Source organism: Aquarana catesbeiana, linkage group LG03 (genome assembly GCF_042186555.1).
Source record: "Aquarana catesbeiana isolate 2022-GZ linkage group LG03, ASM4218655v1, whole genome shotgun sequence".
NCBI lineage: Eukaryota > Metazoa > Chordata > Amphibia > Anura > Ranidae > Aquarana > Aquarana catesbeiana.
The window spans coordinates 566,078,340-566,097,109 of NC_133326.1; the positions used below are offsets into that span (position 1 = coordinate 566,078,340).

Consider the following 18,770-nt stretch of genomic DNA (forward strand, 5'->3'; position numbering starts at 1 on the left):
CGAGTCCCATGGGCGCGCTCATGGAGAACGCGGCCGACACGCGCCTCGCCGGCGTTGTACGTGCGTCTACAATGCCGCCTCTTAAAGGGAACGTACAGGTATGCCCATTTGCGCAGCCGTGCCATTGTGCCGACGTACATCGGCGTGCGCTGGTTGGCAAACGGTTAACCAGTTACACCAAGCAGGTGCTAATGATCATCAATTTCCTATGTAGGTTGAAACACAGTTATTAACTGAAACAGAAAAATCTGTGTAGGATGCATAAAACTGGGTAAGGAACAGCCAAACTCTGCTACTAAGGTGAGGTTGTGGAAGACAGTTTCATGTCACAGGTCATACACCATGGCAAGACTGAGCACAGCAAGATACAAGGTAGTTATACTGCAACAAAATTCAGCCACATTAATAATATCACAAACCACATTAATAAACAGAAAAACTTATGTGAAAAAAATATATAAATAATAAGTCAGTTTAAAATGTGCATAAATGAAACCACAGTCCTAATCAAAAAATGACATTCACTTATATAAATTCAGTGGACTTATTTATTTATGTTTGCACCTATGAATTCATCAAGTTTATATTATATATTTAGTAGCGCAGCACTGTTTTTGTTTATGTATATAGTAGTAAACTAATCCAGATATTCCAGAGATTGCATGCAAGCGTGACGAAGCCACATGTGTTAGCTTGGCAACACTGAGGACCATAGACACAGTGGTCAAGGAAACTAAATGCAGCAGATGAAAGACACATCATGCTTACTTCCCTTCAACATCGGAAGATGTCCAGCAGTGCCATCAGCACGGAACTGGCAGGAACCAGTGGGACCAAGGTACACCCATCTACTGTCCAGAGAAGTCTGGCCAGAAGTGGTCTTCATGGAAGAATTGTAGGCAAAAGTCAGTTTTGTCTTCATGATATACATGAAGTAAGTCTAATATCTGTAAGATAGAGACGAGTACCTGGATGTTCTTAAGGGGACAGTATTTCATGCAATTTTTCCTGCATGGTGCCAGATGTTTGTGCACAGCTTAATGGGAGTGCATTTCATAGTTTTAAAAAAGAATGAGCTGGCTTTAGCAAAAATCAAATTTTTTTGAGCCATTAGGTGGAAAAGATGGGAATGTCCATATAAAAATTATAATTATGAGTAGGATTCCATAACAACAACCGTGGTTCCAATCTATATATGGAAGTGGACGGTCCCATCTAGAAGACCTGGGAGGATTACGCCCCTTAAAGGGGAAGGCACATAGATTGTAAGCTCTAGCGAGCAGGGCCCTCTGATTCCTCTTACCAAATTGTAATGTAACTGTAATGTCTGCCTTCATTTTGTTAAGCGTTGCGTAAACTGTTGGCGCTATAGAAATCCTGTATAATAATAATAATAATAAAATATATATGTAGGTCTTAAATGGAGGTGAAAGTTTATGGTGGAAGGTGGGGGAGTACGCACAAATCACCAGTGGATTTTGAAATTTGTATGGTCACAGGATGGACTTGTGAAGGTTTTTGGACTATATAATTTATTTCACACATACCCATAGGGTGTATTTTCAAGGAGGGGTGCTGTATATGTAGTTTTTGATGTATATTGTATATATATATTGTTAAAAGTGTATATGATTTTCAGCATACAAGTTCTAAATAATAATTTTGAATACTTTTGGGTATTATTTGGGGCATTAAATAATGTGTATAGGTCAATTAAGAAAACACACCAAGTGCTGCGCAGCACTTTAGTGAGAATAATATCTGTGAGTGTGGGAACACATGACGGTGTGTGTGGCAGCAAGAACACGTTCACAGAACCAGGATTGGTGATTGCACAGGTGTTTTTTCACTTACAAAGCTACTACATATAGTGCATTCAATATTTGTTATCTATATGAAAAGCAGAATTGGCCACATAAGGAGTGAAATAAAAGCTTAAAGCTGAAGTTTAGGTATGGATATTTTTGCAAAGTTACAATGGTCCTTTTTAGACCAATGTAAATATGCATGTGTGATACCTATGGGATCCCCGTGGAAGCTGGAAGTCACTGTAGTACAGTCAAACGCCTCTAAAAAGCAATCCACCGCAGAAAACTTTTCAGTGGCACTGGCTTCCACACATGTCAACAAACCCTTAGGGAAGCAGGGTAGGAAAGTGTAGGACTTACAGGGACTGCTATCATTCATTTTGCTTGGATAGTTGACTCTGGCCACCCCCCTAGAAGGGATGGGTTCCATGACTCAGCTCTCCACTCACCTACATTCTCTCTACTGTTTGTAACCTCAAGGATGTCTCTTCTGCAATAAAATAAACCTACCTGCCTGCTCGCAGTCTTCCTTAGAAAGTACTCTGAGCTGTGCATGCACAATGCGATACAGCTTAGTCAGAGACCCACCCCCATTCTGCTACTTGGACAGAGAAAGAGCACTGAAGTGGTCACTGCTTTGTTCTCCCCTCCTGTCAGCAAACTCCTGATGTTAAACTGACAGCACCATGCAAGACAGCACAGCTAACATAACAGATTCAGACGCTTAATGCTATCTGTCTTTAAAAATACATTTAATTATTTATTATTTATGTATTTTTTGCTGAATGCATATCTGGATTAAATGATGATCTTTTATTATCTGCCTGGTGTTCTTTATTTCTCTGCATAGCTACACATACATTCCAGTGTTGCTTGAAGCATTTTCATTGAAAGTCAAAACGGAGATTTACTTATTAACTTACAGGCTTCTCTGAGCTTGTCCTTGTCGTAATTCAGTCCCTCGTACTCATGCAGGCGGATTCGATTCACTCGGATACGCAGCCGATCGGGCACTGAATGTGGACTGCGAGGAAAATAAATCACAAGAGCACCATAAGTCTTTCAGAAATATGTCAGACAAAAGATAATCTCCTTGACTGGAAAACGGTGATAAGACAAATATGGCAACATCACCTTGAGGAGTTATTACGAAAAGTAATACTCTAAGAAAGATAAAATAAATTATAAATGGCAGTCATAGACAAAATATGACCACAATTGCAATTAGGTTTAAGTTGGAGAACTAAAAAGTTTTCATAAAAGTGATAGAAAATTGGAAGGGAAGTATTTGTTTCACTTTCAAAACAATCAGTGTCCAGATTGATTGCTACAGAGGAGAAATCTATTTCTCCTGGATTGTATAATTAATTCCAGTAAAACATCACCAATGTCTTAAACTTTATACTACCAAACAGAAAGAAACTCTGCAGCTTGTAACATCTCATTGTTACTCTCTGTCCACCAAAGACTAACCATGCAATTTTATTTGGTACAGTTAGTAAGTATCATGTAGACAGTGTAATATGCATTGTAAATCAATGTATTTGTTATAATATGTTTTTTTTCTTACGTTTATCTAATCTGCAGTATGGTATTTATTTTACATGGGCGTAAAGACTACTACTGTTTGGAAACTATTCTCTTTCTTGGTCCTGAAGCAGTGGGCCTGTTCCAGGAAACCTGTTGACCTTGAATCCTAAAATTATACTGTATGTATTGATAGGAAAGCAATCTTAATTGCATGTTAAAGTGGTCTATGTTTTATGTCATAGGTGGTCAATTAAATATATTGCCTATTTAATGTACCAAAACAGCTCTTTTATGGAACATGTGCATTTGTCTGATTGCATTTTAACAGATTTTTAATACTAATAAATTTATATGATGCGCTTTTTGATGTTTGGTAGTCACCAACTTTAAAGAAACTGTAGAGCTTGTAATGTCTGAGGCCAGAGGTGCCAAGTTGTCCAAATCAGGGGTGAAGCCACAGTACATTGTGTTGTAAGTCTCTGCCCCCCAGTGAATAACAATCAGGCATGTACTGGCCATTGTGACTACCGGGAGTTTCCCAGTGGGCCGGTGGCTCAGTGGGCCAGTTTCAGTGACAGCCTGTCCACTGCTGTGTCTTCGCCCAGGGAGCTTTGCTTTTGTCCCTGTCCGGTCCGTAATTTTCGATGGACGGGAACAAGGCAAGCTCCTATGTCAATCCAGCCTCTGTCATTCACCCTCCTGTGTCGATCCACCCACTCTCTCTCTTCTCCCCAGGCCGCTTGGTTTGTTCCACATCTCAGCTTGGCTCAGGGGGTGGGCCAGTCCACTGAAGGGCACGGCTTAGCTCTACTCGGGGGGCGGGACGGTCCACTAAAGGAGTCAGCTCAGCTTGGCTATGGGGGCGAGGCTGTCCACTAAAGGGCTCGGTTCAGCTTGGCTTGGCACAGCTAGGGGGGGGCGGAGCACCTTTACCACAAATTTAAAACAATCTGCAAGGAGGGGGAGCGGGAGGAAAAGAGGATCCATTCCTGCCTTCAGTGCCCTGGACTGCACCAGAAACTTTAGGTCAGTGCATCATATGACAGCTCCATGCCACAGACAGACTGCCCTGCCATCTGCTGAAAAGAATCTGCAGTGGACACTGGTGTAAGAGGGGTATAGGAACCCTAAGATAAGGGGAACACTGATATAAAAGTTTCCCCTTATATTAGTGTCCTCACTCCCCTCTTACATCAGTATCCCCTCTTACCATAGTGCATGTTGATGTGAGGATGGTGGATCTGCCCCCCCCCCCCCCCCCCCACGCGCACCACATTAAAGTTTCCCTTTACACCACAGTCCACAGAGTTCCCCTTTAAATTAGAGTCTGCAGAACTCCCCCTTGCCCTGCCCTTACACTGTGAACTCTGATGCTGCAGACTGTGATGTAAGGGGACTCTGATGATCAGAGGCCACCTTACATCAGAGTTCCCCTTTACACCAGCCTGTCCATATACTACCCTAGCCTGTCTATATACTACCCTAGCCTGTCTGTATACAACCCTAGCCTGTCTGTATACGACGCTAGCCTGTCTGTATACTAACCTAGCCTCTCTGTATACTGCCCTAGCCTCTCTGTATACTACCCTACCCTTTTTTTGCGCAATTGTGTATAGTTTATATACAGTTTTTGTGCGTGTTTGCAAAATTAAAGTGGGCTGGTCTGGATGAAGTCCAGGGCCACATTTTTGTCCCAGTCCAGCCCTGTATTTGATACAATTTGTATGTATAATGTAAATACTTTAATGTGTGTTGTAAATCATTATTCTTGTTATAGTATGGTTATATTTTGATTTCATATATCTTTTCTATTATGTTGTGTGCTATTTATTTTAAATGAGCATTAAGATCATTGACTGCTAACTGCTTGAAAACTGCATCTTGGCTCTGAAGAAGCAGAGCTATTCCGCGAAAAGCATTGAATTATAATATTACAAGTGTGAAAAAAGGCAAACTTGTATGTCAAAGTGGTTTACCTATTATTCTTTAGGTGGTCAATTAATTAGATTGCCTATTGTATTTAATAAAACATATCTTTTATAAAACACGGACAATTGTCCAAATTCATTTTAACAGACTGTTAATAACAAATGAATATGATGCTTAAATATCCATTTTTGGTATGTTTTGAGTGCTGCCAAGAAAGTCCCATTTTCTTCATTGTTTTCAGAAAAGGATGTCAGCACCTTAACTATAATTAACTGCCATAATTACAGCATCCTTTGTCATCAATGTCAAACAGGTACCTTGTGGAGCCTACAGCCAAACAGGACTTTAACTTTAAAAAATTAAAACGTGGTTGACAGGTACTCTTTATGCACAATACTTCTAGCACCTACATGCCTGTTTCTTTCACATACCTTATTTTCTACCTAAGAAGAGTAACTTTTATACAAACTAGTTTGTCAAAGGGCCCTTTAATAAGCATATTGTCAAATTGTGCAGGCAACATGAGAAGATAACAGTGGAAGAACAGAAGGCCCTTTGTGGGGACACCGTGATGATGAGTCTATGTGGTGTAAGCAAGAAAACAAGTGAGTCACAGCAAGGAGTGGGCAGTGCTCTGGAAGTGGGGGAGCGCGAGGCACCCATCGATAATGACAAAGCAGAGTGACATACTTACACAGTGAAGGAGTCTGGGGGAGCGGAGACACGTCGGTGGTCGGCGGTGGGCACTTTATGGATGCTGTGCAAGACAGCACAAAGCCAGCACAAACAGACAAGGGGAAAGCCAGCGGTGAGGGCGCATGATAGAGAGAGAGGGAGAGACAGACATACAATAGTTTAACAGGGACAAAAGGAGTGTGTTACACAACTGATGAAGTGATCAGCATGCACAGTTATACAGGACAGAGCCCAGCAGGAACAGGCATGTAGTTAAGGTCTATGTTATGACTAACTGTTATCAGAGGAGACTATTAGAGTGTACCTGTCTTGCTACACTTTGCAAAGGAAGTCAATTTCTTTAAAGCTAAACTCCAGACAGATATAAAAGACACATATTAATGCAGATCTGTATTCATTAATACATTGTTTAATATGTGTTTTTATGCAAGCAGAGTAAGCACCTAAATTTGACCTGGTATCAGCGTCTTGCAGTCTACTGTATAGCAGAGCTCAGACTGAGTTGGAGAAGCAGCACTGGGAGCGAATTAGCTATGCTGTGCCAACAAGTAACATGTTGTGGGAAAAAGCAGAGTAATAAGGAGATAAGTTCATCAATGTGCTGCTTCTCCTTTAACATGATGGGGTAGGGGGACAAGACCTAAAGGGGTTATTAATTGCAGAAGACAGAAATCAAGTCTTATGCCCTGCCAGACACGGCTGTTCTGTGTGGCAGAGCTTTGTGAACTTCATGAGAGAAAACAAACCCTTCGAAAGGTAAAACAGCTTCCTTAAGACCCCTTTCATACTGGGGCGCGTTGCAGGCGCTAGAGTGCTAAAAATAGCGCCTGCAAAGTGCCCTGAAAGAGCCGCTGCTGTGTCTCCAGTGTGAAAGCCCCGAGGGCTTTCACACTGGAGCGGTGCGCTGGCAGGACGGTAAAAAAAGTCCTGCTAGCAGCATCTTTGAAATCATTGCATCATTGCAATGATAGCAGCATCATTGAAAACAATGGGCAGCGCGGCTATACTGCCGGCAAAGTGTTGCTGCAGCAGCGCTATGCGGTGGTTTTAACCCTTTCTCGGCTGCTAGCGGGGGGGTAAAACCCCCCGCTAGCAGCCGAATACCGCCGTTAAAATGACAGTAAAGCAGCGCTAAAAATAGCGCCGTTTTACCGCCAGCACCGCCCCCCGCCCCAGTGTGAAAGGGGCCTAAAGGTATTTCATCTGTTCATTTAGCTGTTGGCCTGAAGTTTAGCTTTAATATCCAGCCTCCTGGAGAGATGCAACAGATGGTGCGCAATCCAGCTACTGAATATCTTACATAATGTAAACTAGGGATACACCAATACCAGTTTTTTAAGACCGAGTACTAGTACTGATACTTTTTCTCAAGTACTCGCCGATACCATTTGCAAATGCAAATTGGTATCATGCAAATGCTTAGTCCTGGCACTGATACCAATACCGGTATCGATGCAACACTAATGTAAACTGTATAAAACAATAACCAACATTGTATAAGTCTCTAAACTTTCAAAAATATTCCACCAGACAGTAAGTAAATTATATTATGTTTTTTATGTTGTGATTGAAAAAAATAGGCTTTGCTTTTTTTAAGAAAATAAACACATTTTGTAGAAAGTCTATAGCAGCCCTTTATATTAAAACCCATAATATGAAATCTTATAAATGAATGACTGAGGTTCTCTAGCAATCTGCTGTCTCTCAGCTTAATTAAATGGGGTGCATTGACTTTTTGGAGAAGGATAGTTGAAATAACATGTTAATTCTTCTTAATGGCTCATAAATCTTTCTGCCAAATGAAAGCAAATTAGAAAATAGAAGATCTCATTAACAGCTTCATTATATTTGCAGAATAAATTGTTAAGGAAAATTTGGGCCTAAATAGAAACCCATCAAGTGGTTCAGACAACTGGTACCCAGATGGTAAATTGCGACATCAAGGTACGATCCAAGTAAAAAAACAGAATCTGTGCCATATTGTATTGTAATTGTATGTCTGTCCGAATGTTGTAAAGCGCTGCGCAAACTGTTGGCGCTATATAAATCCTGTATAATAATATAATAATAATAATAATAATATATGTAAACAATTTAGATGTCAATGTGAACAGTATAGGAGTACGTGAAAAATGGAACAATTGGCCAGAATTCACTGATTGTGAAATGCAACGTTACTTAGATATACCAGTAGTAGATCTAATACTGCGCAGCATTAAAGTTGCACAATAATATAATAATTTTCTACTTTAAAGTATAACTCTGGTTTATTTGAACTTTGATTTGACATATGTTTTAATTTAAAGCTAAAAAAAAAAATCCACAGGTATAGTCATATTATTTACCTGTAATAAAATATGTCATGCATGCAGCTGGATCCTGGAGAAATCTTTTGTAGGGATGGCTGTCCTCTTCCTGTCTTTGACTCTGAATAACAGCTTTGGGCCTTCAGGCAGTACAGATGGTCCAATTGGGACATGCCCCCTCCTGCCCTCTCCTCCATTGAGAAAAGTTCTTCTTTCACTGATTACACAGCTTATAACAAGATTTGTGAATTGGGGGAGAGAATCCCGTGCCTGATCAGACTCTCCCCAATTCACATATCATGTTAGAGGCAATGTAAACAGTAAAATATATTTTCTTTCATTGCAGTGCTGGAAGTCCAGAGACAGGAAGAGGACAGGCAGTGAAGATTGTTGATTACTGCGCTGGGAGTTTTCTCAATGATTGGAGGTCTATATTGCATATTAATATTATCTATTTTCCTTTTGAATGAGCAGTTGAAGCTTTTGGCTTCTTTTCATATGTTTATCTGTCTGTCATCAATTAATCCTTTTCATTGTCAATGCCTAGATGCCCAGGCCAAATTTGTCAGGGTCCGAATGTGTCAGTTAACTTAAAAACTGACACTAAGGCTAATTTGCACACCTAAATAATTATTTATTATTTTATTATATCTTTTCATGTGACAACACTGGAGAAATGAAACTTTACTACAATGTAAAGTAGTGAGTGTACAGCTTGTATAACAGTGTCAATTTGCTGTCCCCTCAAAATAACTCGACACACAGCCATTAATGTTTAAACCTGCTGGCAACAAAAGTGAGTACACCCCTAAGTGAAAATGTCCAAATTGGGGCCAATTAGCCATTTTCCCTCCCCGATTTCATGTGACTCATTAGTGTTACAAGGTCTCAGGTGTGAATGGGAAGCAGGTGTGTTAAATTTGGTGTTATCGCTCTCACCCTCTCATACTGGTCACTGGAAGTTCAACATGGCACCTCATGGCAAAGAACTCTCTGAGAATCTGAAAAAAAGAATTGTTGCTCTACATAAGGATGGCCTAGGCTATAAGAAGATTGCCAAGACCCTTAAACTGAGCTGCAGCACGGTGGCCAAGACCATACAGCGGTTTAACGGGACAGGTTCCACTAAGCACAGGCCTCACCATAGTCGACCAAAGAAGTTGAGTGCACGTGCTCAGCGTCATATCCAGAGGTTGTCTTTGGGAAATAGACATAAGAGTGCTGCCAGCTTTGTTGCAGAGGTTGAAGTGGTGGGGGGGTCAGTCTGTCGTTGCTCAGACCATACGCCGCACACTGCATCAAATTGGTCTGCATGGCTGTCATCCCAGAAGAAAGCCTCTTCTAAAGATGATGCACAAGAAAGCCCCCAAACAGTTTGCGGAAGATAAGCTGACTAAGTACATGGATTACTGGAACCATGTCCTGTGGTCTGATGAGACCAAGATAAACTTATTTGGTTCAGATGGTGTCAAGCGTGTTTGGCAGCAACCAGGTGAGGAGTACAAAGACAAGTGTGTCTTGCCTACAGTCAATGGTGGTGGGAGTGTCATGGTCTGGGGCTGCATGAGTGCTGCCGGCACTGGGGAGCTACAGTTCATTGAGGGAACCATGAATGGCAACATGTACTGTGACATACTGAAGCAGAGCATGATCCCCTCCCTTTGGAGACTGGGCCGCAGGGCAGTATTCCAACATGATAACGACCCCAAACACACCTCCAAGATGACCACTGCCTTGCTAAAGAAGCTGAAAGTAAAGGTGATGGACTGGCCAAGCATGTCTCCAGACCTAAACCCTATTGAGCATCTGTGGGGTATCCTCAAACAGAATGTGGAGGAACGCAATGTCTCTAACATCCACCAGCTCTGTGATGTCGTCATGGAGGTGGGGAAGCTGACTCCATTGGCAACCTGTGAAGCTCTGGCAAATTGCATGCCCAAGAGAGTTAAGGTAGTGCTGAAAATAATGGTGGCCACAAAAAATATTGAAACTTTGGGCCCAATTTGGATATTTTCACATAGGGGTGTACTTACTTTTGTTTAGACATTAATGGCTGTGTGTTTAGTTATTTTGAGGGGAAAGCAAATTTACACTGTTTATACAAGCTGTACACTCACTACTTTACATTGTAACAAAGTGTCATCTCTTCAGTGTTGTCACATGAAAAGATATAATAAAATATTTACAAAAATGTAAGGGGTGTACTCACTTTTGTTAGAATATATATATATATATATATATATATATATATATATATATATATATATATATATATATATATACACACAAATACGTTTTATATGTGGTACATTGCTTTATCTTTGAACCGTTTTATTAGTATTTGTAGTAATACTTGAGGTGATTGTAGCCGTATTAGTGCAATTGTGACAGAGACAATTGAGTACTGTCCGTGATACTTTTTTTATTTGCACTAACATACAATTTTTCAGGACAAGCTTTCAGGGTATGTCCCCTTCTTTGAGGGAAAGGAAATAAGAAAGAAAAACAAACACATACAAATCAATGTATATGGCAATGGTAATGAAGATAGCAGCAGTTAGTGAGATAAGACAGAGGGAGAGCTAAGACTGGGGGGGGGGACAGTTACAGAGGGCGTCGTAAAACTGTAGTATATTGGGTAAGGAAACCAATATCTAAATTCAGGTCGTTATTTTTTGTGTCAAAAAGTATCATTCTTAGTTCAAATGTTTTCCTTTCCTGGATAGTTCTGAAATTCCCTTTAAGAACTAAAACGTTGAGGTCTTCGATAGTGTGGTCCAGTTGTGAGAAGTGATGTCCCACAGGTGTGCAGAAACTGTCTTCTTTATGTTCCTTGATGGTATTTCTGTGCAAATTCATCCTCGCTTGCAACTTCTGTCCTGTTTTACCAACATAAGATCCTTTGCTATACCGTTTGCATTGGATGAGGTACACAACATTACTGGAGGTACAGCTGTATGATCCAATGATATTGAAGGTCCCATTTGTGTATGTGACACTTTTGGAAAGATTGATCTGGTTGCACAATTTGCAGCGTTTTTTATTGCAGGGTTTGCTTCCATTATTTGTGACTTCATAATCAAAGTGAAGTTTCCTGCTGATTAGTTTATGTCTGAGGTTGGGTGGTTGTCTGAAAGCCAATATTGGGGGTTGTTGGAATATTTCTTTCAGAGTTTCATCCTATGTTATAATGGGTTGTGAATCTTTGATTATCTTTTTGATCCCTTCTATGTGGTGACTAGAGGTACTCGGTTACATGTTTTTTTTCTATGTGTATTGGAGGAGATTTTCTCTTCGGGTTTTAAGGCTTTGTTTATGCTGTTGTTGATGGTTTTGTCTTTGTAACCTTTTTTATGGGAGGAGTCTGCCAGTGTTCTGAGATGTTTATCTCTGTCTTCTGGGTCTGAACATATGCGGTGGTATCGGATGACCTGGCTGTGTATGATGGCCCATTTAGTGTGTTGGGGGTGAAAACTGGAACTATAGACATAGCTTCATTGGTCAGTTGGTTTTCTGTATATCGAAGTGTGAAGCTTGTCATCCCTGATGTATATTGTAGTGTCTAGGAAGCTGACGTGTGTTCGAATAATCCATTTTTAGTTTGATAGATGAGTGAAAAGTGTTAATCAATGAGAAAAATTGTTTGAGATTCTCTTCACCTTCAGTCTATATCATGAAGATATCATCAATATAGCGATAATATCTGTATGGCTTTTGTTGTATGCTGCTCAGGAATTTGTCCTCCAAGTCAGCCATAAATAAGTTTGCATATTGGGGTGCCATTTTACTTCCCATAGCAGTACCCATACACTGGAGATAGATGTATTTGTTGAAAGTGAAGTAGTTGTGTGTAAGAATAAGTTTGATGAGCTGTGTAACATCCTCAGCAGTGTATTTGTGGTTTGATGAGGATGATAAGAATCTGTGATATGCCGCCAACCCATCCTTGTGAGGGATGTTACTGTACAGAGATTCTACATCCATAGTGACTAGAAGTGTATTTGGTGGTTATTGTTGTATACTATTAAGCTTGTTCAGAAAATCATTGGTGTCTTGCAGGAAACTCGCAGTGTTCATGACTAAAGGTTTTAACATACTTTCTACAAGGCCTGAGATATGATCGGTAAGTGTATTCATACCTGTTATAATGGGTCTGCCTGGATTTCCTGGCTTGTGAATCTTGGGCAGCATGTAGAAGCCTCTAATTTCTGGATTATCTGGAATTGCATTGATAAGTTCTGAATGTAGGTGGCTTGGTATTGTTGTAATGAGACCTTATAATTGCTTAGTAAAATCCTGAGTCGGATCATAATCCAGTTTTTTGTAGTAAGTAGTATTTGCCAGCTGCCTTTGGCCCTCTAGTATATATTTGTCTGTATCCATCACAACGACTGCTCCCCCTTTATCTGCTGGTTTGATGGTTATGGCCTGATTATAGCACCTGATTATTGCACAACTCTGCTGCCAGCTTTATTACCATTGCCATATACATTGATTTGCATGTGTTTGTTTTTCTTTCTTTTTTTCCTTTCCCTCAGAGATTGTGTTTTGTTTTGTTTGTTTCTGTTTTAACATTTTCACATTATGCTAAAACGTTTGTGAATCAGTACTGCTTGGACCTTGAAGAAGGGGACATTCCCCCGAAAGCTTGTCCTGAAACATTGTATGTTAGTGCAAATAAAAAAAGTATCATCGACGGTACTCAATTGTCTCTATTTGTAGTACTGAAAGTGTAGAATGCAATGCAGATGAACACTGCAGCATGAAGGTGACAGTGTTTATCTGCAGGCTGAAGGCTTTCATTTTTGTCAATTAAGTCTTCAGCCTGGATATGATCAGTATATAAGAACTGACATAGAGACCATGTGATTGGAAACCACTCTGGTTTCCAATCCTCAGGGGGGACCCAACATTTTGTTTACAGTGCTCAGTACCTCAAGATAAAATGTATAAATCAGCCAGAGTGGTAATCTGAGTAGTCCTATGTTGTCTCTGGTCTCTAGCTAATAATCAAAAAGCACAACATTCTGTAATATATATATATATATATATATATATATATATATATATATATATATATACATACTATATTGTCTAAAGTATTGGGACACCTGCCTTTACACCTTTACATGCACATGAACTTTAATGGCATCCCAGTCTTAGTCCATAGGGTTTAATATTGAGTTAGCTCACCCTTTGCAGCTATAACAGCTTCAACACCTCTGGGAAGGCTGTCCACAAAGTTTAGGAGTGTTTCTATGGAAATGTTTGACCGTTTTTCCAGAAGCGCATTTGTAAGGTCAGGCACTGATGTTGGACAAGAAGGCCTGGCTTGCAGTCTCCAATATAATTCATCCCAAAGGTGTTGATGTCAGGACTCTGTGCAGGCCAGTCAAGTTCCTCCACTCCAAACTCGCTCATCCATGTCTTTATGGACCTTGCTTTGTGCACTGGTGCACAGTCACATTGGAACAGGAAGGGGCCATCCCCAAACTATTCCCACAAAGGTGGGAGCATGAAATTGTCCAAAATGTCTTGGTATGCTGTCGCCTTAAGAGTTCCCTTCACTGAAACTAATGGGCCAAGCCCAACCCCTGAAAAACAACCCAACACCATAACCCCCCCCCCCCCCCTCCACCAAATGATTTGGACCAGTGCACAAAGCAAGGTCCATAAAGACATGGATGAGCGAGTTTGGGGTGGAGGAACTTGATTGGCCTGCACAGAGTCCTGACATCAACACCTTTGGGATGAATTATATTGGAGACTGCAAGCCAGGCCTTCTTGTCCAACATCAGTGCCTGACCTTACAAATGCGCTTCTGGAAAAACGGTCAAACATTTCCATAGAAACACTCCTAAACTTTGTGGACAGCCTTCCCAGAGGTGTTGAAGCTGTTATAGCTGCAAAGGGTGAGCTAACTCAATATTAAACCCTATGGACTAAGACTGGGATGCCATTAAAGTTCATGTGCATGTAAAGGTGTAAAGGCAGGTGTCCCAATACTTTAGACAATATAGTATGTATATATATATATATATATATATATATATATATATATATATATATATATATATATATATATTACAGAATGTTGTGCTTTTTGATTATTAGCTAGAGACCAGAGACAACATAGGACTACTCAGATTACCACTCTGGCTGATTTATACATTTTATCTTGAGGTACTGAGCACTGTAAACAAAATGTTGGGTCCCCCCTGAGGATTGGAAACCAGAGTGGTTTCCAATCACATGGTCTCTATGTCAGTTCTTATATACTGATCATATCCAGGCTGAAGACTTAATTGACAAAAATGAAAGCCTTCAGCCTGCAGATAAACACTTCTGACAATATAGTATATATATATATATATATATATATATATATATATATATAATTGCATAACCATAACCAATAACCTGCTTTTTCTTAATTTCCCTTAATTTAATCAGCAGAACCCACAATGTCATTCTGAAGAGCTACCAGAGGCAGCGCTGTGACTCACTCATTAAGTAGGGGCATTGACGTCCTTCTCTTGCTCTTCTGTACCATGTTTGCTTGGTTCCTTAAGGATATTCGGATGAGGGAGGGGGCAAGACGGCATGGTTCTCCATCAACCTGCATGGGGATCGCCTTGTACGTCAGCAAAGTCACTTCCCTGCACTGGTGAAGCCTCTCCCCATGGCCACCTACCTGGAGAGCAGCCTGGAATAATAAAAAAAAAAGAGATTGAGAATTAGTTGCAGGGATCTGTCTGAATTTGTAAATGCCTGTAAATGTTTGCACTTTCTGCCCCTGGTTGTTGGCTTTGAAACCTCAGAAGAAGGAAGTGGAGAGAGAAAGTCTCAGACAAATGTTCTGTCCATGCTGCTAAATCCTGGACCAGAAGAGACTATTATGCAAGTTTTCTTATGATTTCATAGATTAACTGCAGATGAGTGTATATCTAAATCTTTTTTTGACAAAGTATCTCTGACCTGTCTTTGTTACTATTTTACATGCACAGTGCCAGATAGCTAAGTCTGTGCCAGTGTATGTACTGTATGTGTAGCCACTTTGCTGTATATTAGTAAGTAAACCTGTTTATTGAAACAGAGTTTATATATCACTCTTGTTATTTTATAAACTACTAGGGAGGGACTAAGGTGCAGAGTAGATGGGTTGATTCTGAGTTCCAGTGCCACACCACAGTTCCTGCCGGTGAACAGTTCTATTCCAGGCTAGTCGGACAACAGTTGGAGGATACCCTTGTGACCACTTCAGGTCTCTGACACAAAGACAGATACCGCATCATCTTCAGGGGCCCCTGAAACTAGACTTTGCTGCAACATTCATATGGAGGTATCTCTAATAACAACTGTATATACCTTGATATATGTGCGCAATTTCAACAGCATTCCCATAGGGCCCTTTGCTGATAATACCTGATTGTACATTGGATGTATGTACTTTTATTAATCTCTTCTTTACAATGTTTATAAAACTTATATTATTTCTATATTGTTGTGCATCCGTATGGTTAATGTTATATTCAGGTTGCAGTAGTTCTCTTGCTCCCAATTACTTTGTTTGGATGACTGATTAATTTTCCAGGAAGGGAATCCTCTGTTCACAGAGGCCTTGTCCTGGGTGGAGTCACTGTCAACTTTTTTATCAAACCCATTCTTCCACTTAGTGAAGAAGGTTCTGGTTGTCTTATTTACCTACTGGTTTAGCATAATATCCTGTTTGGCAACGACCATTTCTCTTAGGCCCCCCCCCACCCAAAATAGAGCTACACAGTCATGTGATACTTTAAGCCTATATAAAGCCTACATGCCATATACATGCCTTCCACTTATGGATAGAATGTTCTTTGATGTATGGAGTCTTTTTTTTAAATAAAGTTGGATGTAGTCTGAACCCTCCATAATAAGCTATAAGCCGGGGTTGGCAACTCCCGTCATGCTTGCCAGAGAAGGCACATGCTGCCATTTTCAGTGATGCACGCTGGCTTCCTGGACAGTTCCACTGACCTAGTGCTGCACCAGTTTTTTTTTCTCTTTATTTCTGCCGCAGACATCCAGCTCTTGCCCCTAGAGCGTACAGCCACATGAACTCCCACCAGGAAGAGCTGGAAGTGACAGCAGAGAAAACAGTGCCGGGAAAAAAGAAGAGGAGGCTTAGTGTCAGATACAGATGAGCGGGAGATGCAGTGCGAGATACAAGCGACTGGGAGGTGCATTGCGGGGTAGAAGTGACTGGGAGGTGCACTGCCCAGAACAGATGAGCGGCAGGTACAGTGTCGGGTACAGATGAGCGGGAGGTACAGTGCCCAAGACTGATGAGCGGGGGGTGCAGTGCCCAGAACAGATGAGTGGAGAAGTACAGTGCCTGGAACAGTAAGAACTAGGGTACAGCAGTGTGGGCAGATGATCAAGAGGTACAGTGCCGGGTACAGTGGTGGGGCAGATAAACAGAAGGTACAGTGGTGGAGCAGATCAGAAGGGGGATACAAGAGGTGGGGCAGAAGAGCAGGGGGGAACAACAGTAGAGAAAATCAGCAGGGGGTGCAGCGGTGGGGCAGAAGAGAAGGGGGGGTGCAGTGGTGGGACAAATGAGAAAGGAGGTACACCAGTGGGGCGGAGGAGAAGTAGGATACATCAGTGGGGTACAGTGGTGGGGCAGATGAGAAAGGGGTACAGCAGTGGGGCAGAAGAGAAGGGGGTACAGCAGTGGAGCAGATGAGCATGGGGGTACAGCAGTGGGGCAGATGAAAAGGGGAAAACAGTGGTGGGGCAGATGAGCAGGGGGTACAGCAGTGGGGCAGATGCGAAAGAGGGGAAAGTGGCGAGGCAGATAAGAAAGGGGGTGAACTGGTGGTCCAGATGTGTATAGGGGGTACAGTGATTGGAGATGTTGAGGTACAGGAATTGGGGCAGATCTGAGGTATAAAGGTGCAGGAATTGCAGTGATCTGGGGTGTGAAGGTGCAGGAATTGGGGTGATCTGTGGTGTAAAGGTGCAGGTATTGGGGTGATCTGGAGTGTAAAGGTGGAGGAACTGGGACTAATCTGAGGTGTGAAGGTGCAGAAATTGCAGTAATCTGAGGTAGGAAGGTGTGGGAATTAGGGTGATCCGAGATGTCAAGGTGCAGGAATCACAGGCATCTGAGATATCAAGGTGCAGGAATTGGGGTGATCCGAGGTGTGAAGGTGCAGAAAATGCAATAATCTGAGGTGTGAAGGTGCAGTAATTGGGGCTGATCTGGGGTGTGAAGGTGCAGGAATTTAGGCTGGTCTGAGGTGTGAAGGTGCAGGAACTGGGCTGATCTGAGGTGCGGAGGTGCAGGAATTCCGGTGATCTGAGGTATGAAGGTACAGGAGTTGAGGTGATTTGAGTTGTGAAGGTGCAGGAACCGGGATGATCTAAGGTGTCAAAGTTCAGGAATCTGAATTGAGCTGATCTGGGATGTGAAGGTGTGGGAGTTGATTTGAGGTGTGAAAGTACGGGTTATGGGGTGTAAAGATGCAGGAATTATGACTGGTCTGAGATGTGAAGGTGCAGGAATTGGGGTTGATTTGAGGTTTGAAGGTGCAGGAATTTGGCTGATCTGAGGTGTCAAGTTGCAGGAATTGAGGACTGATTGGAGGTATGGCTGATCTGAGGTGTCAAGTTGCAGGAATTGAGGACTGATTGGAGGTAAGGTGCAGTAATTTGGGATGATCTGAACTGTCAATGTGCAGGAACTGCGGTGATCTGAGATGTCAAGGTGCAGGAGGAATCGAGGACTAATCGGATATATGAAGGTGCAGGAATTAGAGCTGTTGTGAGGTGTGAAGGTGCAGGAATTGGAGCTGATCTGAGGTTTGAAGATACGGGAATTGGGGTGATTTGAGGTGTGAAGGTGCGGGAATTGAGGTGATCTGAGGTGTGAAGGTGGAGAAATTGGGGTGATCTAAGATGTCAAGGTGCAGGAATTGTGGTGATTTGAGGTATGAAGGTGCAGGAATTGGGGTGATCTGGGGTGTGAAGGTACAGGAATTGGGGTGATCTGAGGTGTGAAGGTGTAGGAATTGGGGTGATCTAAGGTGTAAAGGTACAGGAATTGGGGTGATCTGGAGTGTGAAGGTGCAGGAATTGGGTTGATCTGAGGTGTGATGGCACAGGAATTGGTGTGATCTGAGGTGTGAAGGTGGAGAAATTGGGGTGATCTAAGATGTCAAGGTGCAGGAATTGTGGTGATTTGAGGTATGAAGGTGCAGGAATTGGGGTGATCTGGGGTGTGAAGGTACAGGAATTGGGGTGATCTGAGGTGTGAAGGTATAGGAATTGGGGTGATCTAAGGTGTAAAGGTACAGGAATTGGGGTGATCTGGAGTGTGAAGGTGCAGGAATTGGGTTGATCTGAGGTGTGATGGTACAGGAATTGGTGTGATCTGAGGTGTGACGGTGCAGGAATTGGGGTGAACTGAGGTGTGAAAGTGCAGGAGCTGGGCCTAATCTGAGAGAACTTTAGTAGG

General features: G+C 41.8%; 1 protein-coding gene across 11 annotated transcripts in view; it reads right to left on the reverse strand.

Moving 5' to 3' along the window:
• The window catches only part of DGKI (diacylglycerol kinase iota), a 466,380-nt gene that overhangs the window by 148,808 nt on the left and 298,802 nt on the right, over positions 1 to 18,770 (reverse strand). For 8 of the 11 annotated variants that reach the window (XM_073621819.1, XM_073621822.1, XM_073621821.1 and 5 more), the window contains 3 exons: positions 14,776 to 14,975; positions 5,962 to 6,024; positions 2,732 to 2,832 (listed from right to left, as the gene is read on the reverse strand). In XM_073621819.1, coding sequence (XP_073477920.1) covers positions 2,732 to 2,832; positions 5,962 to 6,024; positions 14,776 to 14,975 — 364 coding nt within the window. The remainder of the gene's footprint in view (positions 1 to 2,731; positions 2,833 to 5,961; positions 6,025 to 14,775; positions 14,976 to 18,770) is intronic. The other 3 variants (XM_073621817.1, XM_073621816.1, XM_073621815.1) reach the window with 1 other exon arrangement.